Genomic DNA, 27,526 nt, shown 5'->3' on the forward strand with positions numbered 1-27,526 from the left:
GTTTAGAGACATTAATACTAGGAGAGGTTGTTGTTGTTACAGAGGGATGTCAAACAGAGACAGGTCATATCTGTTTAGAGACATTAATACTAGGAGAGGTTGTTGTTACAGAGGGATGTCAAACAGAGACAGGTCATATCTGTTTAGAGACATTAATACTAGGAGAGGTTGTTGTTACAGAGGGATGTCAAACAGAGACAGGTCATATCTGTTTAGAGACATTAATACTAGGAGAGGTTGTTGTTGTTACAGAGGGATGTCAAACAGAGACAGGTCATATCTGTTTAGAGACATTAATACTAGGAGAGGTTGTTGTTACAGAGGGATGTCAAACAGAGACAGGTCATATCTGTTTAGAGACATTAATACTAGGAGAGGTTGTTGTTACAGAGGGATGTCAAACAGAGACAGGTCATATCTGTTTAGAGACATTAATACTAGGAGAGGTTGTTGTTACAGAGGGATGTCAAACAGAGACAGGTCATATCTGTTTAGAGACATTAATACTAGGAGAGGTTGTTGTTGTTACAGAGGGATGTCAAACAGAGACAGGTCATATCTGTTTAGAGACATTAATACTAGGAGAGGTTGTTGTTGTTACAGAGGGATGTCAAACAGAGACAGGTCATATCTGTTTAGAGACATTAATACTAGGAGAGGTTGTTGTTACAGAGGGATGTCAAACAGAGACAGGTCATATCTGTTTAGAGACATTAATACTAGGAGAGGTTGTTGTTGTTACAGAGGGATGTCAAACAGAGACAGGTCATATCTGTTTAGAGACATTAATACTAGGAGAGGTTGTTGTTACAGAGGGATGTCAAACAGAGACAGGTCATATCTGTTTAGAGACATTAATACTAGGAGAGGTTGTTGTTGTTACAGAGGGATGTCAAACAGAGACAGGTCATATCTGTTTAGAGACATTAATACTAGGAGAGGTTGTTGTTACAGAGGGATGTCAAACAGAGACAGGTCATATCTGTTTAGAGACATTAATACTAGGAGAGGTTGTTGTTACAGAGGGATGTCAAACAGAGACAGGTCATATCTGTTTAGAGACATTAATACTAGGAGAGGTTGTTGTTACAGAGGGATGTCAAACAGAGACAGGTCATATCTGTTTAGAGACATTAATACTAGGAGAGGTTGTTGTTACAGAGGGATGTCAAACAGAGACAGGTCATATCTGTTTAGAGACATTAATACTAGGAGAGGTTGTTGTTGTTACAGAGGGATGTCAAACAGAGACAGGTCATATCTGTTTAGAGACATTAATACTAGGAGAGGTTGTTGTTACAGAGGGATGTCAAACAGAGACAGGTCATATCTGTTTAGAGACATTAATACTAGGAGAGGTTGTTGTTACAGAGGGATGTCAAACAGAGACAGGTCATATCTGTTTAGAGACATTAATACTAGGAGAGGTTGTTGTTACAGAGGGATGTCAAACAGAGACAGGTCATATCTGTTTAGAGACATTAATACTAGGAGAGGTTGTTGTTACAGAGGGATGTCAAACAGAGACAGGTCATATCTGTTTAGAGACATTAATACTAGGAGAGGTTGTTGTTACAGAGGGATGTCAAACAGAGACAGGTCATATCTGTTTAGAGACATTAATACTAGGAGAGGTTGTTGTTACAGAGGGATGTCAAACAGAGACAGGTCATATCTGTTTAGAGACATTAATACTAGGAGAGGTTGTTGTTGTTACAGAGGGATGTCAAACAGAGACAGGTCATATCTGTTTAGAGACATTAATACTAGGAGAGGTTGTTGTTACAGAGGGATGTCAAACAGAGACAGGTCATATCTGTTTAGAGACATTAATACTAGGAGAGGTTGTTGTTACAGAGGGATGTCTAACAGAGACAGGTCATATCTGTTTAGAGACATTAATACTAGGAGAGGTTGTTGTTACAGAGGGATGTCAAACAGAGACAGGTCATATCTGTTTAGAGACATTAATACTAGGAGAGGTTGTTGTTACAGAGGGATGTCAAACAGAGACAGGTCATATCTGTTTAGAGACATTAATACTAGGAGAGGTTGTTGTTACAGAGGGATGTCAAACAGAGACAGGTCATATCTGTTTAGAGACATTAATACTAGGAGAGGTTGTTGTTACAGAGGGATGTCAAACAGAGACAGGTCATATCTGTTTAGAGACATTAATACTAGGAGAGGTTGTTGTTACAGAGGGATGTCAAACAGAGACAGGTCATATCTGTTTAGAGACATTAATACTAGGAGAGGTTGTTGTTGTTACAGAGGGATGTCAAACAGAGACAGGTCATATCTGTTTAGAGACATTAATACTAGGAGAGGTTGTTGTTACAGAGGGATGTCAAACAGAGACAGGTCATATCTGTTTAGAGACATTAATACTAGGAGAGGTTGTTGTTACAGAGGGATGTCAAACAGAGACAGGTCATATCTGTTTAGAGACATTAATACTAGGAGAGGTTGTTGTTACAGAGGGATGTCAAACAGAGACAGGTCATATCTGTTTAGAGACATTAATACTAGGAGAGGTTGTTGTTGTTACAGAGGGATGTCAAACAGAGACAGGTCATATCTGTTTAGAGACATTAATACTAGGAGAGGTTGTTGTTACAGAGGGATGTCAAACAGAGACAGGTCATATCTGTTTAGAGACATTAATACTAGGAGAGGTTGTTGTTACAGAGGGATGTCAAACAGAGACAGGTCATATCTGTTTAGAGACATTAATACTAGGAGAGGTTGTTGTTACAGAGGGATGTCAAACAGAGACAGGTCATATCTGTTTAGAGACATTAATACTAGGAGAGGTTGTTGTTGTTACAGAGGGATGCCAAACCCAAAAGTGACAGGATTCTAAAGACAAGACAGGAGATACAGTTAGAAGTGGACAAGCTGAAGAGAAACTTGCTTCATCAGGTAAAAAGCATATTTCAATTTGTGTGATTGTGTATGTTTTTGATTTGTGTAAGGCATAAACGTGTGTGTGTGTGTGTGTGTGTGTGTGTGTGTGTGTGTGTGTGTGTGTGTGTGGTGTGTGTGTGTGTGTGTGTGTGTGTGTGTGTAGCAACCAGTAGCTGAGGTGGAGACCCAGCTGATAGAACAGTGTGTGGAACAGGAGCAGAAGCTGATGAGACAGTCTCACAGACACAGAGAGGAGCTCCACACCCTCAGGTGTCTGACTCAGATCAAGGCTGATGAGAGAGAGCAGAAGTCCAGGGACCGCCACAGGGCTGAGGTAAAACACATCATATCACTATACAACATCTCACCATCAATGTTCCCTCCCATTTTTTGGGGCAGTGAGCAAATTTCAGGTCTGCTGGTCGTGAACTTGAACGTTGTTTACTGTGAACACTGAGGCTGTACCTTCTTTAAGTTACAGTTTTAACAGTGGTCAAATAGGCTACTGTGGCTATTTGATCATAATGTAGACCTACCAGAGTGGCCTACCATCAAAAACAATGGAGAAAATGTATCCCATAACATTTTAACATGGAAATATCTGTTCTATCATTCAGCCTACAGTAGCAGCCAATGTGTGGTGTTCAATGTAGGACTACATTCCATGAGACTTTTGAAAAAAACATGCAGGGCTTAACATGAACCTGTTTGACTGAAAATGTTGCTGTGTTGTTTAATGCAAGACTCCACTTTACAAAATAAACTGGGCTAATAACTCACTAACTAGAAAAGACATGAACAAAATGTGCAGCTCTCGCTTTGATCTCAAAACAAGCGCATCTACTCACGACCACTCATGTTGTAAACACAGTCCAGTTCAAAGTGAATGGCACAGATCCATATATGGCAACGGTCTATTTGCATATAGACCTGAGATAACACACACAGTTAAGTAACACACACATCTTGAGGTAATATGTCCACAGGTAATCCAAATAACTTGAGCAACAGCGACAGGCCTGAGGTAACAGGCCTGAGGTAACAGGCCTGAGGTAACAAGCCTGAGGTAACAAGCCTGAGGTAACAAGCCTGAGGTAACAGGCCTGAGGTAACAAGCCTGAGGTAACAGGCCTGAGGTAACAAGCCTGAGGTAACAAGCCTGAGGTAACAGAACTGAGGTAACAGAACTGAGGTAACAAGCCTGAGGTAACAGGCCTGAGGTAACAGGCCTGAGGTAACAGAACTGAGGTAACAGAACTGAGGTAACAAGCCTGAGGTAACAGGCCTGAGGTAACAAGCCTGAGGTAACAAGCCTGAGGTAACAGGCCTGAGGTAACAAGCCTGAGGTAACAGGCCTGAGGTAACAGGCCTTTGCTGCAATCATTTACTACAGCTACAGTAATCACTTACAGTGTAGCTTCAGCATGACTCTGGTAAGGGTTTCCATAGTGACATGTTGATGTTCTCAACAAAACACACTAGCTAAGACTATCTTTCTTGCACATTGGGGAAAGTTGACTCATCAGCTTTTACTAAGAAGATAAGAAAGATCATGTATTATTTTAATGTCTCAACAGCAAAGATACAATCGCATCAAGCAAGAGCTGAGAGGCAAGAGTCTGGTGATCCATGAACTCAAGAAGCAGAACCAGGAGGTCCAGTCCAGGTAACTCTCCCTGTAAACCTAACCCCTAACCCTAACCTTAACCTTAACCGCTTACCTTAACCCATAACTCTAACCCCTAACCCTAACCTTAACCTTAACCGCTTACCTTATTCCATAACTCTAACCCCTAACCCTAACCTTAACCGCTTACCTTAACCCCTAACCTTAACCTGTAAACCTAACCCCTAACCCTAACCTTAACCTTAACCGCTTACCTTATCCCATAACTCTAACCCCTAACCCTAACCTTAACCGCTTACCTTAACCCATAACTCTAACCCCTAACCCTAACCTTAACCGCTTACCTTAACCCCTAACCTTAACCTGTAAACCTAACCCCTAACCCTAACCTTAACCTTAACCGCTTACCTTAACCCATAACTCTAACCCCTAACCCTAACCTTAACCGCTTACCTTAACCCCTAACCTTAACCTGTAAACCTAACCCATAACCCCAACCTTAACCCCTAACACCCTTACCTTAACCCATACTCCTAACCTTAACCCTTAACCTTTACCTGTAACCGCTTACCTTAACCCATAACTCTAACCCCTAACCCTAACCTTAACCGCTTACCTTAACCCCTAACCTTAACCTGTAAACCTAACCCCTAACCCTAACCGCTTACCTTAACCCCTAACTTTAACCTGTAAACCTAACCCCTAACCCTAACCTTAACCCCTAACACCTTAACCCTTACCTTAACCCATACTCCTAACCTTAACCCTTAACCTTTACCTGTAACCCTAACCCCTAACCCTAACACCTAGTCTTAACCCATAACCCCTAACATTAACCCCTAACCTTAACCCTTACCTTAACCCCTAACGCCTTAACCCTTAACTAACCTTAATGCCTAATCTTAACCCCTAACCCCTAACCTTAACACCTAGCGTAGCTAACATCAGCCACCTAGCTAACCTAGCTTACTTTTGTTTCTTCATAACAAATTGGAATTTGTTCGGAAGAAAATTGTGTAATGGATACGGAATGCGTTATGAAGAAGAAAATCGTGTGCCTGTCACGAATGTCGAATAAGTCATTTGTGTGTATTTCATGATAATCTGTGATAGTGTGTTGATAACCTATGAATGACTGCTGCTGCTCCAGAACTAGGCCGTTTGGTCCCCAGGTATTTACCAAGCGTGTTGAAATGAGTATCCCAGAGTACCATTGGTACCACGTAGTGTCTTTAAATAAGGACCAGTTCAGACATGCCTGGAAAATAACGTGTCTGGGTGGCTTTGAATGCCTAACTTGATTAATTTCGGTGTTTCCTCGGTGCCAATAGAAACTCTCTCTCTACCTCTGTCTCTCTGCCGCTATCTCTCGCCCTCTGTCTCGCCCTCTGTCTCGCCCTCTGTCTCGCCCTCTGTCTCGCCCTCTCTCTCGCCCTCTCTCTCGCCCTCTGTCTCTCGCCCTCTGTCTCTCGCCCTCTCTCTCGCCCTCTGTCTCTCGCCCTCTCTCTCGCCCTCTGTCTCTCGCCCTCTCTCTCTCTCTCTCCCTCCCTGCATCTAGGCTTGGTGTGTTTGCCAAGCTGTATGACAACATCAAGGGTGATAGGAACAAGTGTGTGAACCTGATCCAGATGGCCTCCCAGAGAACAGCTGAGATGAGAGAGAAGTTCAAGATCCTGGACAACGAGATTGAGATCCTCAGAACCAACGCCATCAATAAAGAGAAGTGAGAGAGAGAGATAGAGAGTACATCCCGTCCTCAAAAGAACATTCTGATGTTCACCACCCTGTTTTGATGTAAAATTATTAACATCCTGTGTGCGTGTGTGCGTGGTGTGTGTGTGTGTGTGTGTGTGTGTGTGTGTGTGTGTGTGTGTGTGTGTGTGTGTGCGTGCGTGCGTGCGTGCGTGCGTGCGTGCGTGCGTGCGTGCGTGAGTGCGTGCGTGCATTCCTCAGGCTGCTCCAGAAGTCCCGTCTGAAGCACTTCCACAGCCACACCATCAGAGACAGCCTGAGGAACGACATCTCCAAGGTGATTTAGGAAATCCTGCTCTTCTCACTCCATCCTCTAGACATAATAGCATCAACCTACCACACTATAAAGGAAATAGGGTGCCATTTGAGACTCAGCTCTCTGGGTTATGATGTTTCTCTGTTCTGATTCCATCTCCAAGGTGACCTGGGTTATGATGTTTCTCTGTTCTGATCCCATCTCCAAGGTGACCTGGGTTATGATGTTTCTCTGTTCTGATTCCATCTCCAAGGTGACCTGGGTTATGATGTTTCTCTGTTCTGATCCCATCTCCAAGGTGACCTGGGTTAGGGTTATGATGTTTCTCTGTTCTGATCCCATCTCCAAGGTGACCTGGGTTATGATGTTTCTCTGTTCTGATCCCATCTCCAAGGTGACCTGGGTTATGATGTTTCTCTGTTCTGATCCCATCTCCAAGGTGACCTGGGTTATGATGTTTCTCTGTTCTGATTCCATCTCCAAGGTGACCTGGGTTATGATGTTTCTCTGTTCTGATTCCATCTCCAAGGTGACCTGGGTTATGATGTTTCTCTGTTCTGATCCCATCTCCAAGGTGACCTGGGTTATGATGTTTCTCTGTTCTGATTCCATCTCCAAGGTGACCTGGGTTATGATGTTTCTCTGTTCTGATTCCATCTCCAAGGTGACCTGGGTTATGATGTTTCTCTGTTCTGATTCCATCTCCAAGGTGACCTGGGTTATGATGTTTCTCTGTTCTGATTCCATCTCCAAGGTGACCTGGGTTATGATGTTTCTCTGTTCTGATCCCATCTCCAAGGTGACCTGGGTTATGATGTTTCTCTGTTCTGATTCCATCTCCAAGGTGACCTGGGTTATGATGTTTCTCTGTTCTGATCCCATCTCCAAGGTGACCTGGGTTATGATGTTTCTCTGTTCTGATTCCATCTCCAAGGTGACCTGGGTTATGATGTTTCTCTGTTCTGATCCCATCTCCAAGGTGACCTGGGTTATGATGTTTCTCTGTTCTGATTCCATCTCCAAGGTGACCTGGGTTATGATGTTTCTCTGTTCTGATCCCATCTCCAAGGTGACCTGGGTTATGATGTTTCTCTGTTCTGATTCCATCTCCAAGGTGACCTGGGTTATGATGTTTCTCTGTTCTGATTCCATCTCCAAGGTGACCTGGGTTATGATGTTTCTCTGTTCTGATCCCATCTCCAAGGTGACCGGGTGGGTTATGATGTTTCTCTGTTCTGATCCCATCTCCAAGGTGACCTGGGTTATGATGTTTCTCTGTTCTGATTCCATCTCCAAGGTGACCTGGGTTATGATGTTTCTCTGTTCTGATCCCATCTCCAAGGTGACCTGGGTTATGATGTTTCTCTGTTCTGATCCCATCTCCAAGGTGACCGGGTGGGTTATGATGTTTCTCTGTTCTGATCCCATCTCCAAGGTGACCTGGGTTATGATGTTTCTCTGTTCTGATTCCATCTCCAAGGTGACCTGGGTTATGATGTTTCTCTGTTCTGATCCCATCTCCAAGGTGACCTGGGTTATGATGTTTCTCTGTTCTGATTCCATCTCCAAGGTGACCTGGGTTAGGTGATGTTTCTCTGTTCTGATTCCATCTCCAAGGTGACCTGGGTTAGGGTGATGTTTCTCTGTTCTGATCCCATCTCCAAGGTGACCTGGGTTATGATGTTTCTCTGTTCTGATCCCATCTCCAAGGTGACCTGGGTTATGATGTTTCTCTGTTCTGATTCCATCTCCAAGGTGACCTGGGTTATGATGTTTCTCTGTTCTGATTCCATCTCCAAGGTGACCTGGGTTATGATGTTTCTCTGTTCTGATCCCATCTCCAAGGTGACCTGGGTTATGATGTTTCTCTGTTCTGATCCCATCTCCAAGGTGACCTGGGTTATGATGTTTCTCTGTTCTGATTCCATCTCCAAGGTGACCTGGGTTATGATGTTTCTCTGTTCTGATCCCATCTCCAAGGTGACCTGGGTTATGATGTTTCTCTGTTCTGATCCCATCTCCAAGGTGACCTGGGTTATGATGTTTCTCTGTTCTGATCCCATCTCCAAGGTGACCTGGGTTATGATGTTTCTCTGTTCTGATTCCATCTCCAAGGTGACCTGGGTTAGGGTTATGATGTTTCTCTGTTCTGATCCCATCTCCAAGGTGACCTGGGTTATGATGTTTCTCTGTTCTGATCCCATCTCCAAGGTGACCTGGGTTATGATGTTTCTCTGTTCTGATCCCATCTCCAAGGTGACCTGGGTTATGATGTTTCTCTGTTCTGATCCCATCTCCAAGGTGACCTGGGTTATGATGTTTCTCTGTTCTGATTCCATCTCCAAGGTGACCTGGGTTATGATGTTTCTCTGTTCTGATCCCATCTCCAAGGTGACCTGGGTTATGATGTTTCTCTGTTCTGATCCCATCTCCAAGGTGACCTGGGTTATGATGTTTCTCTGTTCTGATTCCATCTCCAAGGTGACCTGGGTTAGGGTTATGATGTTTCTCTGTTCTGATCCCATCTCCAAGGTGACCTGGGTTATGATGTTTCTCTGTTCTGATCCCATCTCCAAGGTGACCTGGGTTATGATGTTTCTCTGTTCTGATCCCATCTCCAAGGTGACCTGGGTTATGATGTTTCTCTGTTCTGATTCCATCTCCAAGGTGACCTGGGTTATGATGTTTCTCTGTTCTGATCCCATCTCCAAGGTGACCTGGGTTATGATGTTTCTCTGTTCTGATCCCATCTCCAAGGTGACCTGGGTTATGATGTTTCTCTGTTCTGATCCCATCTCCAAGGTGACCTGGGTTATGATGTTTCTCTGTTCTGATCCCATCTCCAAGGTGACCTGGGTTAGGGTTATGATGTTTCTCTGTTCTGATCCCATCTCCAAGGTGACCTGGGTTATGATGTTTCTCTGTTCTGATCCCATCTCCAAGGTGACCTGGGTTATGATGTTTCTCTGTTCTGATCCCATCTCCAAGGTGACCTGGGTTATGATGTTTCTCTGTTCTGATCCCATCTCCAAGGTGACCTGGGTTATGATGTTTCTCTGTTCTGATCCCATCTCCAAGGTGACCTGGGTTATGATGTTTCTCTGTTCTGATCCCATCTCCAAGGTGACCTGGGTTATGATGTTTCTCTGTTCTGATCCCATCTCCAAGGTGACCTGGGTTAGGGTTATGATGTTTCTCTGTTCTGATCCCATCTCCAAGGTGACCTGGGTTATGATGTTTCTCTGTTCTGATTCCATCTCCAAGGTGACCTGGGTTATGATGTTTCTCTGTTCTGATTCCATCTCCAAGGTGACCTGGGTGGTATGATGTTTCTCTGTTCTGATCCCATCTCCAAGGTGACCTGGGTTATGATGTTTCTCTGTTCTGATTCCATCTCCAAGGTGACCTGGGTTATGATGTTTCTCTGTTCTGATCCCATCTCCAAGGTGACCTGGGTTATGATGTTTCTCTGTTCTGATCCCATCTCCAAGGTGACCTGGGTTATGATGTTTCTCTGTTCTGATCCCATCTCCAAGGTGACCTGGGTTATGATGTTTCTCTGTTCTGATCCCATCTCCAAGGTGACCTGGGTTAGGGTTATGATGTTTCTCTGTTCTGATCCCATCTCCAAGGTGACCTGGGTTATGATGTTTCTCTGTTCTGATCCCATCTCCAAGGTGACCTGGGTTATGATGTTTCTCTGTTCTGATCCCATCTCCAAGGTGACCTGGGTTATGATGTTTCTCTGTTCTGATCCCATCTCCAAGGTGACCTGGGTTATGATGTTTCTCTGTTCTGATCCCATCTCCAAGGTGACCTGGGTTATGATGTTTCTCTGTTCTGATTCCATCTCCAAGGTGACCTGGGTTATGATGTTTCTCTGTTCTGATCCCATCTCCAAGGTGACCTGGGTTATGATGTTTCTCTGTTCTGATCCCATCTCCAAGGTGACCTGGGTTATGATGTTTCTCTGTTCTGATCCCATCTCCAAGGTGACCTGGGTTATGATGTTTCTCTGTTCTGATTCCATCTCCAAGGTGACCTGGGTTATGATGTTTCTCTGTTCTGATCCCATCTCCAAGGTGACCTGGGTTATGATGTTTCTCTGTTCTGATCCCATCTCCAAGGTGACCTGGGTTATGATGTTTCTCTGTTCTGATCCCATCTCCAAGGTGACCTGGGTTATGATGTTTCTCTGTTCTGATCCCATCTCCAAGGTGACCTGGGTTATGATGTTTCTCTGTTCTGATCCCATCTCCAAGGTGACCTGGGTTATGATGTTTCTCTGTTCTGATTCCATCTCCAAGGTGACCTGGGTTATGATGTTTCTCTGTTCTGATCCCATCTCCAAGGTGACCTGGGTTATGATGTTTCTCTGTTCTGATCCCATCTCCAAGGTGACCTGGGTTATGATGTTTCTCTGTTCTGATCCCATCTCCAAGGTGACCTGGGTTATGATGTTTCTCTGTTCTGATTCCATCTCCAAGGTGACCTGGGTTATGATGTTTCTCTGTTCTGATTCCATCTCCAAGGTGACCTGGGTTATGATGTTTCTCTGTTCTGATTCCATCTCCAAGGTGACCTGGGTTATGATGTTTCTCTGTTCTGATTCCATCTCCAAGGTGACCTGGGTTATGATGTTTCTCTGTTCTGATCCCATCTCCAAGGTGACCTGGGTTATGATGTTTCTCTGTTCTGATTCCATCTCCAAGGTGACCTGGGTTATGATGTTTCTCTGTTCTGATCCCATCTCCAAGGTGACCTGGGTTATGATGTTTCTCTGTTCTGATCCCATCTCCAAGGTGACCTGGGTTATGATGTTTCTCTGTTCTGATCCCATCTCCAAGGTGACCTGGGTTATGATGTTTCTCTGTTCTGATCCCATCTCCAAGGTGACCTGGGTTATGATGTTTCTCTGTTCTGATCCCATCTCCAAGGTGACCTGGGTTATGATGTTTCTCTGTTCTGATCCCATCTCCAAGGTGACCTGGGTTATGATGTTTCTCTGTTCTGATCCCATCTCCAAGGTGACCTGGGTTATGATGTTTCTCTGTTCTGATCCCATCTCCAAGGTGACCTGGGTTATGATGTTTCTCTGTTCTGATCCCATCTCCAAGGTGACCTGGGTTATGATGTTTCTCTGTTCTGATCCCATCTCCAAGGTGACCTGGGTTATGATGTTTCTCTGTTCTGATCCCATCTCCAAGGTGACCTGGGTTATGATGTTTCTCTGTTCTGATCCCATCTCCAAGGTGACCTGGGTTAGGTTATGATGTTTCTCTGTTCTGATCCCATCTCCAAGGTGACCTGGGTTATGATGTTTCTCTGTTCTGATCCCATCTCCAAGGTGACCTGGGTTATGATGTTTCTCTGTTCTGATTCCATCTCCAAGGTGACCTGGGTTATGATGTTTCTCTGTTCTGATCCCATCTCCAAGGTGACCTGGGTTATGATGTTTCTCTGTTCTGATTCCATCTCCAAGGTGACCTGGGTTATGATGTTTCTCTGTTCTGATTCCATCTCCAAGGTGACCTGGGTTATGATGTTTCTCTGTTCTGATCCCATCTCCAAGGTGACCTGGGTTATGATGTTTCTCTGTTCTGATCCCATCTCCAAGGTGACCTGGGTTATGATGTTTCTCTGTTCTGATTCCATCTCCAAGGTGACCTGGGTTATGATGTTTCTCTGTTCTGATTCCATCTCCAAGGTGACCTGGGTTATGATGTTTCTCTGTTCTGATCCCATCTCCAAGGTGACCTGGGTTATGATGTTTCTCTGTTCTGATCCCATCTCCAAGGTGACCTGGGTTATGATGTTTCTCTGTTCTGATCCCATCTCCAAGGTGACCTGGGTTATGATGTTTCTCTGTTCTGATCCCATCTCCAAGGTGACCTGGGTTATGATGTTTCTCTGTTCTGATCCCATCTCCAAGGTGACCTGGGTTATGATGTTTCTCTGTTCTGATCCCATCTCCAAGGTGACCTGGGTTATGATGTTTCTCTGTTCTGATCCCATCTCCAAGGTGACCTGGGTTATGATGTTTCTCTGTTCTGATCCCATCTCCAAGGTGACCTGGGTAGGGTTATGATGTTTCTCTGTTCTGATCCCATCTCCAAGGTGACCTGGGTTATGATGTTTCTCTGTTCTGATTCCATCTCCAAGGTGACCTGGGTTATGATGTTTCTCTGTTCTGATCCCATCTCCAAGGTGACCTGGGTTATGATGTTTCTCTGTTCTGATCCCATCTCCAAGGTGACCTGGGTTATGATGTTTCTCTGTTCTGATCCCATCTCCAAGGTGACCTGGGTTATGATGTTTCTCTGTTCTGATCCCATCTCCAAGGTGACCTGGGTTATGATGTTTCTCTGTTCTGATCCCATCTCCAAGGTGACCTGGGTTATGATGTTTCTCTGTTCTGATCCCATCTCCAAGGTGACCTGGGTTATGATGTTTCTCTGTTCTGATTCCATCTCCAAGGTGACCTGGGTTATGATGTTTCTCTGTTCTGATTCCATCTCCAAGGTGACCTGGGTTATGATGTTTCTCTGTTCTGATTCCATCTCCAAGGTGACCTGGGTTATGATGTTTCTCTGTTCTGATCCCATCTCCAAGGTGACCTGGGTTATGATGTTTCTCTGTTCTGATCCCATCTCCAAGGTGACCTGGGTTATGATGTTTCTCTGTTCTGATCCCATCTCCAAGGTGACCTGGGTTATGATGTTTCTCTGTTCTGATCCCATCTCCAAGGTGACCTGGGTTATGATGTTTCTCTGTTCTGATCCCATCTCCAAGGTGACCTGGGTTATGATGTTTCTCTGTTCTGATCCCATCTCCAAGGTGACCTGGGTTATGATGTTTCTCTGTTCTGATTCCATCTCCAAGGTGACCTGGGTTATGATGTTTCTCTGTTCTGATCCCATCTCCAAGGTGACCTGGGTTATGATGTTTCTCTGTTCTGATCCCATCTCCAAGGTGACCTGGGTTATGATGTTTCTCTGTTCTGATTCCATCTCCAAGGTGACCTGGGTTATGATGTTTCTCTGTTCTGATTCCATCTCCAAGGTGACCTGGGTTATGATGTTTCTCTGTTCTGATCCCATCTCCAAGGTGACCTGGGTTATGATGTTTCTCTGTTCTGATCCCATCTCCAAGGTGACCTGGGTTATGATGTTTCTCTGTTCTGATTCCATCTCCAAGGTGACCTGGGTTATGATGTTTCTCTGTTCTGATTCCATCTCCAAGGTGACCTGGGTTATGATGTTTCTCTGTTCTGATCCCATCTCCAAGGTGACCTGGGTTATGATGTTTCTCTGTTCTGATCCCATCTCCAAGGTGACCTGGGTTATGATGTTTCTCTGTTCTGATCCCATCTCCAAGGTGACCTGGGTTATGATGTTTCTCTGTTCTGATCCCATCTCCAAGGTGACCTGGGTTATGATGTTTCTCTGTTCTGATCCCATCTCCAAGGTGACCTGGGTTATGATGTTTCTCTGTTCTGATCCCATCTCCAAGGTGACCTGGGTTATGATGTTTCTCTGTTCTGATCCCATCTCCAAGGTGACCTGGGTTATGATGTTTCTCTGTTCTGATCCCATCTCCAAGGTGACCTGGGTTATGATGTTTCTCTGTTCTGATCCCATCTCCAAGGTGACCTGGGTTATGATGTTTCTCTGTTCTGATCCCATCTCCAAGGTGACCTGGGTTATGATGTTTCTCTGTTCTGATCCCATCTCCAAGGTGACCTGGGTTATGATGTTTCTCTGTTCTGATTCCATCTCCAAGGTGACCTGGGTTATGATGTTTCTCTGTTCTGATCCCATCTCCAAGGTGACCTGGGTTATGATGTTTCTCTGTTCTGATTCCATCTCCAAGGTGACCTGGGTTATGATGTTTCTCTGTTCTGATCCCATCTCCAAGGTGACCTGGGTTATGATGTTTCTCTGTTCTGATTCCATCTCCAAGGTGACCTGGGTTATGATGTTTCTCTGTTCTGATCCCATCTCCAAGGTGACCTGGGTTATGATGTTTCTCTGTTCTGATCCCATCTCCAAGGTGACCTGGGTTATGATGTTTCTCTGTTCTGATCCCATCTCCAAGGTGACCTGGGTTATGATGTTTCTCTGTTCTGATCCCATCTCCAAGGTGACCTGGGTTATGATGTTTCTCTGTTCTGATCCCATCTCCAAGGTGACCTGGGTTATGATGTTTCTCTGTTCTGATCCCATCTCCAAGGTGACCTGGGTTATGATGTTTCTCTGTTCTGATTCCATCTCCAAGGTGACCTGGGTTATGATGTTTCTCTGTTCTGATTCCATCTCCAAGGTGACCTGGGTTATGATGTTTCTCTGTTCTGATCCCATCTCCAAGGTGACCTGGGTTATGATGTTTCTCTGTTCTGATCCCATCTCCAAGGTGACCTGGGTTATGATGTTTCTCTGTTCTGATTCCATCTCCAAGGTGACCTGGGTTATGATGTTTCTCTGTTCTGATCCCATCTCCAAGGTGACCTGGGTTATGATGTTTCTCTGTTCTGATCCCATCTCCAAGGTGACCTGGGTTATGATGTTTCTCTGTTCTGATCCCATCTCCAAGGTGACCTGGGTTATGATGTTTCTCTGTTCTGATTCCATCTCCAAGGTGACCTGGGTTATGATGTTTCTCTGTTCTGATTCCATCTCCAAGGTGACCTGGGTTATGATGTTTCTCTGTTCTGATCCCATCTCCAAGGTGACCTGGGTTATGATGTTTCTCTGTTCTGATCCCATCTCCAAGGTGACCTGGGTTATGATGTTTCTCTGTTCTGATCCCATCTCCAAGGTGACCTGGGTTATGATGTTTCTCTGTTCTGATCCCATCTCCAAGGTGACCTGGGTTATGATGTTTCTCTGTTCTGATCCCATCTCCAAGGTGACCTGGGTTATGATGTTTCTCTGTTCTGATCCCATCTCCAAGGTGACCTGGGTTATGATGTTTCTCTGTTCTGATCCCATCTCCAAGGTGACCTGGGTTATGATGTTTCTCTGTTCTGATCCCATCTCCAAGGTGACCTGGGTTATGATGTTTCTCTGTTCTGATTCCATCTCCAAGGTGACCTGGGTTATGATGTTTCTCTGTTCTGATTCCATCTCCAAGGTGACCTGGGTTATGATGTTTCTCTGTTCTGATTCCATCTCCAAGGTGACCTGGGTTATGATGTTTCTCTGTTCTGATTCCATCTCCAAGGTGACCTGGGTTATGATGTTTCTCTGTTCTGATCCCATCTCCAAGGTGACCTGGGTTATGATGTTTCTCTGTTCTGATTCCATCTCCAAGGTGACCTGGGTTATGATGTTTCTCTGTTCTGATCCCATCTCCAAGGTGACCTGGGTTATGATGTTTCTCTGTTCTGATCCCATCTCCAAGGTGACCTGGGTTATGATGTTTCTCTGTTCTGATTCCATCTCCAAGGTGACCTGGGTTATGATGTTTCTCTGTTCTGATCCCATCTCCAAGGTGACCTGGGTTATGATGTTTCTCTGTTCTGATTCCATCTCCAAGGTGACCTGGGTTATGATGTTTCTCTGTTCTGATTCCATCTCCAAGGTGACCTGGGTTATGATGTTTCTCTGTTCTGATCCCATCTCCAAGGTGACCTGGGTTATGATGTTTCTCTGTTCTGATCCCATCTCCAAGGTGACCTGGGTTATGATGTTTCTCTGTTCTGATCCCATCTCCAAGGTGACCTGGGTTATGATGTTTCTCTGTTCTGATCCCATCTCCAAGGTGACCTGGGTTATGATGTTTCTCTGTTCTGATTCCATCTCCAAGGTGACCTGGGTTATGATGTTTCTCTGTTCTGATCCCATCTCCAAGGTGACCTGGGTTATGATGTTTCTCTGTTCTGATTCCATCTCCAAGGTGACCTGGGTTATGATGTTTCTCTGTTCTGATCCCATCTCCAAGGTGACCTGGGTTAGGGTTATGATGTTTCTCTGTTCTGATTCCATCTCCAAGGTGACCTGGGTTATGATGTTTCTCTGTTCTGATTCCATCTCCAAGGTGACCTGGGTTATGATGTTTCTCTGTTCTGATCCCATCTCCAAGGTGACCTGGGTTATGATGTTTCTCTGTTCTGATCCCATCTCCAAGGTGACCTGGGTTATGATGTTTCTCTGTTCTGATCCCATCTCCAAGGTGACCTGGGTTATGATGTTTCTCTGTTCTGATTCCATCTCCAAGGTGACCTGGGTTATGATGTTTCTCTGTTCTGATCCCATCTCCAAGGTGACCTGGGTTATGATGTTTCTCTGTTCTGATTCCATCTCCAAGGTGACCTGGGTTATGATGTTTCTCTGTTCTGATCCCATCTCCAAGGTGACCTGGGTTATGATGTTTCTCTGTTCTGATCCCATCTCCAAGGTGACCTGGGTTATGATGTTTCTCTGTTCTGATTCCATCTCCAAGGTGACCTGGGTTATGATGTTTCTCTGTTCTGATTCCATCTCCAAGGTGACCTGGGTTATGATGTTTCTCTGTTCTGATCCCATCTCCAAGGTGACCTGGGTTATGATGTTTCTCTGTTCTGATTCCATCTCCAAGGTGACCTGGGTTATGATGTTTCTCTGTTCTGATCCCATCTCCAAGGTGACCTGGGTTATGATGTTTCTCTGTTCTGATCCCATCTCCAAGGTGACCTGGGTTATGATGTTTCTCTGTTCTGATCCCATCTCCAAGGTGACCTGGGTTATGATGTTTCTCTGTTCTGATCCCATCTCCAAGGTGACCTGGGTTATGATGTTTCTCTGTTCTGATTCCATCTCCAAGGTGACCTGGGTTAGGGTTATGATGTTTCTCTGTTCTGATTCCATCTCCAAGGTGACCTGGGTTATGATGTTTCTCTGTTCTGATTCCATCTCCAAGGTGACCTGGGTTATGATGTTTCTCTGTTCTGATTCCATCTCCAAGGTGACCTGGGTTATGATGTTTCTCTGTTCTGATCCCATCTCCAAGGTGACCTGGGTTATGATGTTTCTCTGTTCTGATTCCATCTCCAAGGTGACCTGGGTTATGATGTTTCTCTGTTCTGATCCCATCTCCAAGGTGACCTGGGTTATGATGTTTCTCTGTTCTGATTCCATCTCCAAGGTGACCTGGGTTATGATGTTTCTCTGTTCTGATCCCATCTCCAAGGTGACCTGGGTTATGATGTTTCTCTGTTCTGATCCCATCTCCAAGGTGACCTGGGTTATGATGTTTCTCTGTTCTGATCCCATCTCCAAGGTGACCTGGGTTATGATGTTTCTCTGTTCTGATTCCATCTCCAAGGTGACCTGGGTTATGATGTTTCTCTGTTCTGATTCCATCTCCAAGGTGACCTGGGTTATGATGTTTCTCTGTTCTGATTCCATCTCCAAGGTGACCTGGGTTATGATGTTTCTCTGTTCTGATCCCATCTCCAAGGTGACCTGGGTTATGATGTTTCTCTGTTCTGATCCCATCTCCAAGGTGACCTGGGTTATGATGTTTCTCTGTTCTGATCCCATCTCCAAGGTGACCTGGGTTATGATGTTTCTCTGTTCTGATCCCATCTCCAAGGTGACCTGGGTTATGATGTTTCTCTGTTCTGATTCCATCTCCAAGGTGACCTGGGTTATGATGTTTCTCTGTTCTGATCCCATCTCCAAGGTGACCTGGGTTATGATGTTTCTCTGTTCTGATTCCATCTCCAAGGTGACCTGGGTTATGATGTTTCTCTGTTCTGATTCCATCTCCAAGGTGACCTGGGTTATGATGTTTCTCTGTTCTGATCCCATCTCCAAGGTGACCTGGGTTATGATGTTTCTCTGTTCTGATCCCATCTCCAAGGTGACCTGGGTTATGATGTTTCTCTGTTCTGATCCCATCTCCAAGGTGACCTGGGTTATGATGTTTCTCTGTTCTGATTCCATCTCCAAGGTGACCTGGGTTATGATGTTTCTCTGTTCTGATCCCATCTCCAAGGTGACCTGGGTTATGATGTTTCTCTGTTCTGATTCCATCTCCAAGGTGACCTGGGTTATGATGTTTCTCTGTTCTGATTCCATCTCCAAGGTGACCTGGGTTATGATGTTTCTCTGTTCTGATCCCATCTCCAAGGTGACCTGGGTTATGATGTTTCTCTGTTCTGATTCCATCTCCAAGGTGACCTGGGTTATGATGTTTCTCTGTTCTGATCCCATCTCCAAGGTGACCTGGGTTATGATGTTTCTCTGTTCTGATCCCATCTCCAAGGTGACCTGGGTTATGATGTTTCTCTGTTCTGATCCCATCTCCAAGGTGACCTGGGTTATGATGTTTCTCTGTTCTGATCCCATCTCCAAGGTGACCCAGGTGCTTCATGAGATGAGACAGAAGAGGGAGGAGCAGAAGCTGAACCTGGGCCGGCTGACCCACATGATCAACTACCATGAACAGAACCTGCTACAGATGAGGAAGAGCCACGACACGGCCGTGCAGAGTCGCAATGACAGGTGAGTCTGTCTGCCTGTCTGTCCGAAGAGGAACAGCCAAAACACGGCCGTGCAGAGCTGCAATGACAGGTGAGTCTGTCGATCAGATGAGGAAGAGCCAAAACACAGCCATGCAGAGCGGCAATGACAGGTGAGTCTGTCGATCAGATGAGGAAGAGCCAAAACACAGCCATGCAGAGCCTCAATGACAGGTGAGTCTGTCTGTCTGTCTGTCAGATGAGGAAGAGCCAAAACACAGCCATGCAGAGCCGCAATGACAGGTGAGTCTGGCTTTCTGTTGATCAGTTTACACCGTCCACACGACCACCAACCAAGATTGTACATATCAGATAGGGAAAGACGTCTACTGCTTACGACTAACTACAGGCAACCATGCTGAACAATGTGGGCAATTGGGCGGCTACTGATGGTATTTGACCGATCCTCATCCCTACATTACAATATGGTAGCTCTCTCAGGGGTTTTTTCTCTCTCTCTCTCTCTCTGACAGAGGGGTACAGTTGCTGGAGCGTGAGGAGGAGATGTGTATTTTCTACGAGAAGGTGAATGTTCAGGAGGGCCTGATCAGAGACGGTAACATAGAGATGCAGGCGCTGGAGGAGGAGACGTGCTGCCTGCAGATGATCACCAAGAAAGAAGAAAGACAGACAGCCCTCAGCAGGAAACTGGTGCCCTGCCAGAGGAGACTGGAGGGAGAGAGCACCATGCTGCAGATACAGGTACATTAGAAGCCTGAGTCATATTCACTAAGGCACACCGTTCCAAAACGCTTTGCAACAGAAAAAGAAAAAACAAACCTTTTCTTGTTGGTTAGTTCAGCTAGTTCCTTCCTGTTCAGCTAGTTCCTTCCTGTTCAGCTAGTCCCTCCCTGTTCAGCTAGTTCCTTCCTGTTCAGCTAGTCCCTCCCTGTTCAGCTAGTCCCTCCCTGTTCAGCTAGTTCCTTCCTGTTCAGCTAGTCCCTCCCTGTTCAGCTAGTCCCTCCCTGTTCAGCTAGTTCCTTCCTGTTCAGCTAGTCCCTCCCTGTTCAGCTAGTCCCTCCCTGTTCAGCTAGTTCCTTCCTGTTCAGCTAGTCCCTCCCTGTTCAGCTAGTCCCTCCCTGTTCAGCTAGTCCCTCCCTGTTCAGCTAGTCCCTCCCTGTTCAGCTAGTCCCTTCCTGTTCAGCTAGTTCCTTCCTGTTCAGCTAGTCCCTCCCTGTACAGCTAGTCCCTCCCTGTTCAGCTAGTTCCTTCCTGTTCAGCTAGTCCCTCCCTGTTTAGCTAGTCCCTCCCTGTTCAGCTAGTCCCTCCCTGTTCAGCTAGTCCCTCCCTGTTCAGCTAGTTCCTTCCTGTTCAGCTAGTCCCTCCCTGTTCAGCTAGTCCCTCCCTGTTCAGCTAGTCCCTCCCTGTTCAGCTAGTTCCTCCCTGTTCAGCTAGTTCCTTCCTGTTCAGCTAGTCCCTCCCTGTTCAGCTAGTTCCTTCCTGTTCAGCTAGTTCCTCCCTATTCAGCTAGTTCCTCCCTGTTTAGCTAGTCCCTCCCTGTTCAGCTAGTCCCTCCCTGTTCAGCTAGTTCCTCCCTGTTCAGCTAGTCCCTCCCTGTTCAGCTAGTTCCTCCCTGTTCAGCTAGTTCCTCCCTGTTCAGCTAGTCCCTCCCTGTTCAGCTAGTCCCTCCCAGTTCAGCTAGTCCCTCCCTGTTCAGCTAGTTCCTTCCTGTTCAGCTAGTCCCTCCCTGTTCAGCTAGTCCCTCCCTGTTCAGCTAGTCCCTCCCTGTTCAGCTAGTTCCTCCCTGTTCAGCTAGTCCCTCCCTGTTCAGCTAGTCCCTTCCTGTTCAGCTAGTCCCTCCCTGTTCAGCTAGTCCCTCCCTGTTCAGCTAGTCCCTCCCTGTTCAGCTAGTCCCTTCCTGTTCAGCTAGTCCCTCCCTGTTCAGCTAGTCCCTCCCTGTTCAGCTAGTTCCTCCCTGTTCAGCTAGTCCCTCCCTGTTCAGCTAGTCCCTTCCTGTTCAGCTAGTCCCTCCCTGTTCAGCTAGTCCCTCCCTGTTCAGCTAGTCCCTCCCTGTTCAGCTAGTTCCTCCCTGTTCAGCTAGTCCCTCCCTGTTCAGCTAGTTCCTCCCTGTTCAGCTAGTCCCTCCCTGTTCAGCTAGTCCCTCCCTGTTCAGCTAGTTCCTCCCTGTTCAGCTAGTCCCTCCCTGTTCAGCTAGTCCCTCCCTGTTCAGCTAGTTCCTCCCTGTTCAGCTAGTTCCTCCCTGTTCAGCTAGTCCCTCCCTGTTCAGCTAGTCCCTCCCAGTTCAGCTAGTCCCTCCCTGTTCAGCTAGTTCCTCCCTGTTCAGCTAGTCCCTCCCTGTTCAGCTAGTTCCTCCCTGTTCAGCTAGTCCCTCCCTGTTCAGCTTGTCCCTCCCAGTTCAGCTAGTCCCTCCCTGTTCAGCTAGTCCCTCCCTGTTCAGCTAGTCCCTCCCTGTTCAGCTAGTCCCTCCCTGTTCAGCTAGTTCCTCCCTGTTCAGCTAGTTCCTCCCTGTTCAGCTAGTCCCTCCCTGTTCAGCTAGTCCCTCCCAGTTCAGCTAGTCCCTCCCTGTTCAGCTAGTCCCTCCCTGTTCAGCTAGTCCCTCCCAGTTCAGCTAGTCCCTCCCAGTTCATCTAGTTCCTCCCAGTTCAGCTAGTTCCTCCCAGTTCAGCTAGTTCCTCCCAGTTCAGCTAGTCCCTCCCTGTTCAGCAAGTTCCTCCCAGTTCAGCTAGTTCCTCCCAGTTCAGCTAGTTCCTCCCAGTTCAGCTAGTCCCTCCCTGTTCAGCTAGTTCCTCCCTGTTCAGCTAGTCCCTCCCTGTTCAGCTAGTCCCTCCCTGTTCAGCAAGTTCCTCCCAGTTCAGCTAGTTCCTCCCTGTTCAGCTAGTCCCTCCCTGTTCAGCTAGTCCCTCCCAGTTCAGCTAGTCCCTCCCTGTTCAGCTAGTCCCTCCATGTTCAGCTAGTCCCTCCCTGTTCAGCTAGTCCCTCCCTGTTCAGCTAGTCCCTCCCAGTTCAGCTAGTCCCTCCCTGTTCAGCTAGTCCCTCCATGTTCAGCTAGTCCCTCCCTGTTCAGCTAGTCCCTCCATGTTCAGCTAGTCCATCCCTGTTCAGCTAGTCCCTCCCAGTTCAGCTAGTCCCTCCCTGTTCAGCTAGTCCCTCCATGTTCAGCTAGTCCCTCCCTGTTCAGCTAGTTCCTCCCTGTTCAGCTAGTCCCTCCCTGTTCAGCTAGTCCCTCCCAGTTCACCTAGTCCCTCCATGTCCAGCTGGTCCCTCCCTGTTCAGCTAGTCACTCCCAGTTCAGCTAGTCCCTCCCAGTTCAGCTAGTCCCTCCCTGTTCAGCTAGTCCCTCCCTGTTCAGCTAGTCCCTCCCTGTTCAGCTAGTCCCTCCCAGTTCAGCTAGTCCCTCCCTGTTCAGCTAGTCCCTCCCTGTTCAGCTAGTCCCTCCCAGTTCAGCTAGTCCCTCCCTGTTCAGCTAGTCCCTCCCTGTTCAGCTAGTCCCTTCCTGTTCAGCTAGTCCCTCCCAGCTCAGCTAGTCCCTCCCAGCTCAGCTAGTCCCTCCCAGTTCAGCTAGTCCCTCCCTGTTCAGCTAGTCCCTCCCTGTTCAGCTAGTCCCTCCCAGTTCAGCTAGTCCCTCCCTGTTCAGCTAGTCCCTCCCTGTTCAGCTAGTCCCTCCCAGTTCAGCTAGTCCCTCCCTGTTCAGCTAGTCCCTCCCTGTTCAGCTAGTCCCTCCCAGTTCAGCTAGTCCCTCCCTGTTCAGCTAGTCCCTCCCTGTTCAGCTAGTCCCTTCCTGTTCAGCTAGTCCCTCCCAGCTCAGCTAGTCCCTCCCAGTTCAGCTAGTCCCTCCCAGTTCAGCTAGTCCCTCCCTGTTCAGCTAGTCCCTCCCTGTTCATCTAGTTCCTCCCAGTTCAGCTAGTCCCTCCCAGCTCAGCTAGTCCCCCCCAGTTCAGCTAGTTCCTCCCTGTTCAGCTAGTTCCTTCCTGTTCAGCTAGTCCCTCCCAGCTCAGCTAGTCCCTCCCAGTTCAGCTAGTTCCTCCCTGTTCAGCTAGTCCCTTCCTGTTCAGCTAGTTCCTCCCAGTTCAGCTAGTCCCTCCCAGCTCAGCTAGTCCCTCCCAGTTCAGCTAGTTCCTCCCTGTTCAGCTAGTCCCTCCCAGCTCAGCTAGTCCCTCCCAGTTCAGCTAGTCCCTCCCAGTTCAGCTAGTCCCTCCCTGTTCAGCTAGTCCCTTCCTGTTCAGCTAGTTCCTCCCTGTTCAGCTAGTCCCTGTTTCAGTCAGTTTTCTTCCGTTTAGTGCCTTATGAATACGACCCTGTTGTCTGACGTCAGATAACACTGGACTGTCAGTCAAAGGGCGGGTAGGAATGACAGCATCAGACGGGAGGAAGTGGATAGGAACCTCTGAGAACTGGTTGCTAACTCTGGCCTGACTTGATTTAGAGCAGGTTGATTCAAGTCCTCACGTTTTCCTCTACTTTTAACCAGAGCCTAGATGGACAATATGATGTTTATTTCAGAGTTTCCCATGCACTGACTGCTCGTTGATATCCCCAGTATATCTTAATGTTGGACTACACAGACTCTTTAACACTGTCAGGACTCAAAGAAAGGCCCCTACTAAGGAGACGTATATCTAAAGTCCCTTGTTGTACCTCCTAGTCTTTAGCTAAACATAACACACAGAAAGGTGTGTATAATGGAATTCATGCTGTAAATATTGATGCCTGGTGAGTCACTCCAGTCTCTCCTCACCTTTATAGGTTCTTATAGTCCTGTCAGTTCAGAGAAATGTTCTCAGAGACTTGGGATGCATCCCAAATGGCTGCCTATTCCCTATATAGTATCCTGGGCTCTGGTCAAATGTAGTGCACTATATAGGGAATAGGGTCCCATTTGAGATGTAGCCATAAACTCTTCCACTGAAATGTGCCCCATTTGTGCAGTGATATGTCTAAACATTGTTTTTATAATATATAAATTACTTCCACATGTAAGTGTTTGATGTAAACATTCAACCCAACTGACACTTTTGAACGTTACTGTCGTACGGCAACATGGCTGCCCTTGTCAACATCTCTGACTGGAGAGTACTGTAGCCTAATGGGTAGCTGACTATATGCCTCCTCAGATAGCTTCTCCATGACACCATATGCCAGTAGGGACCAGACAAGGACACCCTAGAGAAAAGCCACTTAAAGAGATTCTCCGCTACTTTTGTATACTTTTTATCCAGCAGTTTTGAAAGTAGCACTCACGAGCCAAAAGTGGTACTACGTCACATATGTGCAGATATGTGCACCACGTCTTTGCTCTCTCTCTCTCGCTCTGTTGTGTGTGCGTCACTCAAATGGCGCAGGGCTGAAGCTCATTGGCTGAAACTCGATTTGCTTAAGGGTCTGGCCCACATGGGGGGAAAATGTAGGGAAAATGGCACAGCACAGCTTCCAGAAAACAGTCGCTTTCGTGGCTATTTAAGAGAGTATCTGCTCATAGATTGTGCATGTATGAACTACACATTGACACATCCGGCCCAAAGCGGGTGGTTTAAAAGGTATTTACTAGTCACCAAAGTTCCGGTGCATATCTTTAATGGATTCAGTAGCTCAGCACTGGTGGCTGGTGGCACTCTAAATCAGAGGATGGGCTGGACGGATTGAATGGAATGGTATCAAATCCAATAAACACAGGGTTTCCATGGTTTCCTTGTGTTTAATACCATTCCATTCTCTCCATTCCTGGCATTATTATGAGCCGTCCTCCCTTCACCATCCTCCTGTGATGTTCAGTGCTCAAATGGTTAGAGCAATGCTATTCAAAAAATTCAGCGGGATCCCATTTTTTCAGCCAGAATTTCTCGCGACTCCATCCTGGGCCAAATCTTAAACCTTAAAATCTGTACATTTAGATTTTTATATCAACAAATAACCTTAAATTCATTGTATTTTCTTATCAAAATTAAAAGAAACCAATAAATACTTTTACTCAATAAGTAATATTTTTCAAAAACGTATAACAATAATCTGTACTATTATATATATTTTTTGGGGGGGGGGGACCACTGCAGTTCCACCATGACCCCACTAGGGGTTGCAACCCTGACTTTGAATACCACTGGGTTAGAGAGGAGGCTCATTAGCTACAGTGCCAATGTAACCGATCATATAACCCAAACACTGTCACAAAGGGTAAGTCTGAGAGAGACAACCTCTGTTGCCTCATCAGACAGGTGGTATTTGAGCTTTAATTTCCTGACGTCATCTATTGCTCTTAGTTACTGTAGTTAGCTTTTTACTAAGGGTGAATGAATTCAGAACTGTTCTAGGATTCCATGCCTCGGTTGTTCCTCGGCTGAATAGGTGACCTTTGTCGTTCCATAACCTGGCACTTTTATAGAGACATTCTTCTCTCTGTCTACAAGCCAGACAGGCCAGTATTGGAGCCGGGTCCGGAGCAAGGGTTGAGGCCTGGGTTGGGGTGTCATTGGCCCACTGCTCTTTACTGGAATCCGTCCATAATGACCAACAGGCAGTGGATGGCCCCTGATGGCCCCAATGTCTCTGTCTGGATTCTGGAACCTGGCCCCAATAACTAAGGGGCAATGGCTTCTTATGGCCCCAAGTCTCACAGGGCTCTCAGTGCCCACTGGAGAGTATGGATGGAATTGGGACAGACTCCTCAACTCTCCAATCCCCGCTCAGCTGCTTTCTGACAGTGGGAAATTCTACCATAGTTTTGTCCTATTCTGTTACCTTCCATCCATAAATCAGTCAAGCCATTCATCCAGCTATCCAACCACCCCTCTGTCCCCTCTGTTCCTCAGCTGTGCTGTTGGCTATGTGATTTTGACAGTCAGGGGGAGACTGTGTGATTTAGACAGTCAGGGGGAGATTGTGTGATTTTGACAGTCATGGGGAGACTGTGTGATTTAGACAGTCAGGGGGAGATTGTGTGATTTAGACAGTCAGGGGGAGACTGTGTGATTTAGACAGTCAGGGGGAGACTGTGATTTAGACAGTCAGGGGGAGACTGTGTGATTTAGACAGTCAGGGGGAGACTGTGATTTAGACAGTCAGGTGGAGACTGTGTGATTTAGACAGTCAGGTGGAGACTGTGTGATTTAGACAGTCAGGGGGAGACTGTGATTTAGACAGTCAGGGGGAGACTGTGTGATTTAGACAGTCAGGGGGAGATTGTGTGATTTAGACAGTCAGGGGGAGACTGTGTGATTTAGACAGTCAGGGGGAGACTGTGTGATTTAGACAGTCAGGGGGAGACTGTGTGATTTAGACAGTCAGGGGAAGACTGTGTGATTTAGACAGTCAGGCGGAGACTGTGTGATTTAGACAGTCAGGTGGAGACTGTGTGATTTAGACAGTCAGGTGGAGACTGTGTGATTTAGACAGTCAGGGGAAGACTGTGATTTAGACAGTCAGGGGGAGACTGTGTGATTTAGACAGTCAGGGGAAGACTGTGTGATTTAGACAGTCGGGGGGAGGCTGTGTGATTTAGACAGTCGGGGGGAGGCTGTGATTTAGACAGTCAGGGGGAGACTATGATTTAGACAGTCAGGGGGAGGCTGTGTGATTTAGACAGTCAGGGGGAGACTGTGATTTAGACAGTCAAGGGGAGACTGTGATTTAGACAGTCAGGTTGAGACTGTGTGATTTAGACAGTCAAGGGGAAACTGTGATTTAGACAGTCAGGGGGAGACTGTGATTTAGACAGTCAAGCGGAGACTGTGTGATTTAGACAGTCAGGGGAAGACTTATGATTTAGACAGTCAGGGGGAGACTGTGTGATTTAGACAGTCAGGGGAAGACTGTGTGATTTAGACAGTCAGGCGGAGACTGTGTGATTTAGACAGTCAGGGGAAGACTGTGTGATTTAGACAGTCAGGCGGAGACTGTGTGATTTAGACAGTCAGGGGAAGACTGTGTGATTTAGACAGTCAGGGGGAGACTGTGTGATTTAGACAGTCAGGGGGAGACTGTGATTTAGACAGTCAGGTTGAGACTGTGATTTAGACAGTCAGGGGGAGACTGTGATTTAGACAGTCAGGTTGAGACTGTGATTTAGACAGTCAGGTGGAGACTGTGTGATTTAGACAGTCAGGGGAAGACTGTGTGATTTAGACAGTCAGGCGGAGACTGTGTGATTTAGACAGTCAGGCGGAGACTGTGTGATTTAGACAGTCAGGGGGAGACTGTGTGATTTAGACAGTCAGGGGGAGACTGTGTGATTTAGACAGTCAGGGGGAGACTGTGTGATTTAGACAGTCAGGGGGAGACTGTGTGATTTAGACAGTCAGGGGAAGACTGTGTGATTTAGACAGTCAGGGGGAGACTGTGTGATTTAGACAGTCAGGCGGAGATTGTGTGATTTAGACAGTCAGGGGGAGACTGTGTGATTTAGACAGTCAGGGGGAGACTGTGTGATTTAGACAGTCAGGGGGAGACTGTGATGTAGACAGTCAGGTGGAGATTGTGTGATTTAGACAGTCAGGGGGAGACTGTGATTTAGACAGTCAGGGGG

At 46.6% G+C, this 27,526-nt stretch overlaps 1 protein-coding gene across 1 annotated transcript in view; it reads left to right on the forward strand.

Annotated features, from left to right (window-relative positions):
* The window catches only part of LOC106577472 (coiled-coil domain-containing protein 146), an 88,155-nt gene that overhangs the window by 46,065 nt on the left and 14,564 nt on the right, over positions 1-27,526 (forward strand). The window contains exons 10-16 of the mRNA XM_082977899.1: positions 2,833-2,925; positions 3,074-3,244; positions 4,488-4,576; positions 6,096-6,260; positions 6,491-6,566; positions 18,885-19,033; positions 19,524-19,752. Coding sequence (XP_082834025.1) covers positions 2,833-2,925; positions 3,074-3,244; positions 4,488-4,576; positions 6,096-6,260; positions 6,491-6,566; positions 18,885-19,033; positions 19,524-19,752 — 972 coding nt within the window. The remainder of the gene's footprint in view (positions 1-2,832; positions 2,926-3,073; positions 3,245-4,487; positions 4,577-6,095; positions 6,261-6,490; positions 6,567-18,884; positions 19,034-19,523; positions 19,753-27,526) is intronic.

This window comes from Salmo salar, chromosome 07 (genome assembly GCF_965601325.2).
Source record: "Salmo salar chromosome 07, fSalSal1, whole genome shotgun sequence".
NCBI lineage: Eukaryota > Metazoa > Chordata > Actinopteri > Salmoniformes > Salmonidae > Salmo > Salmo salar.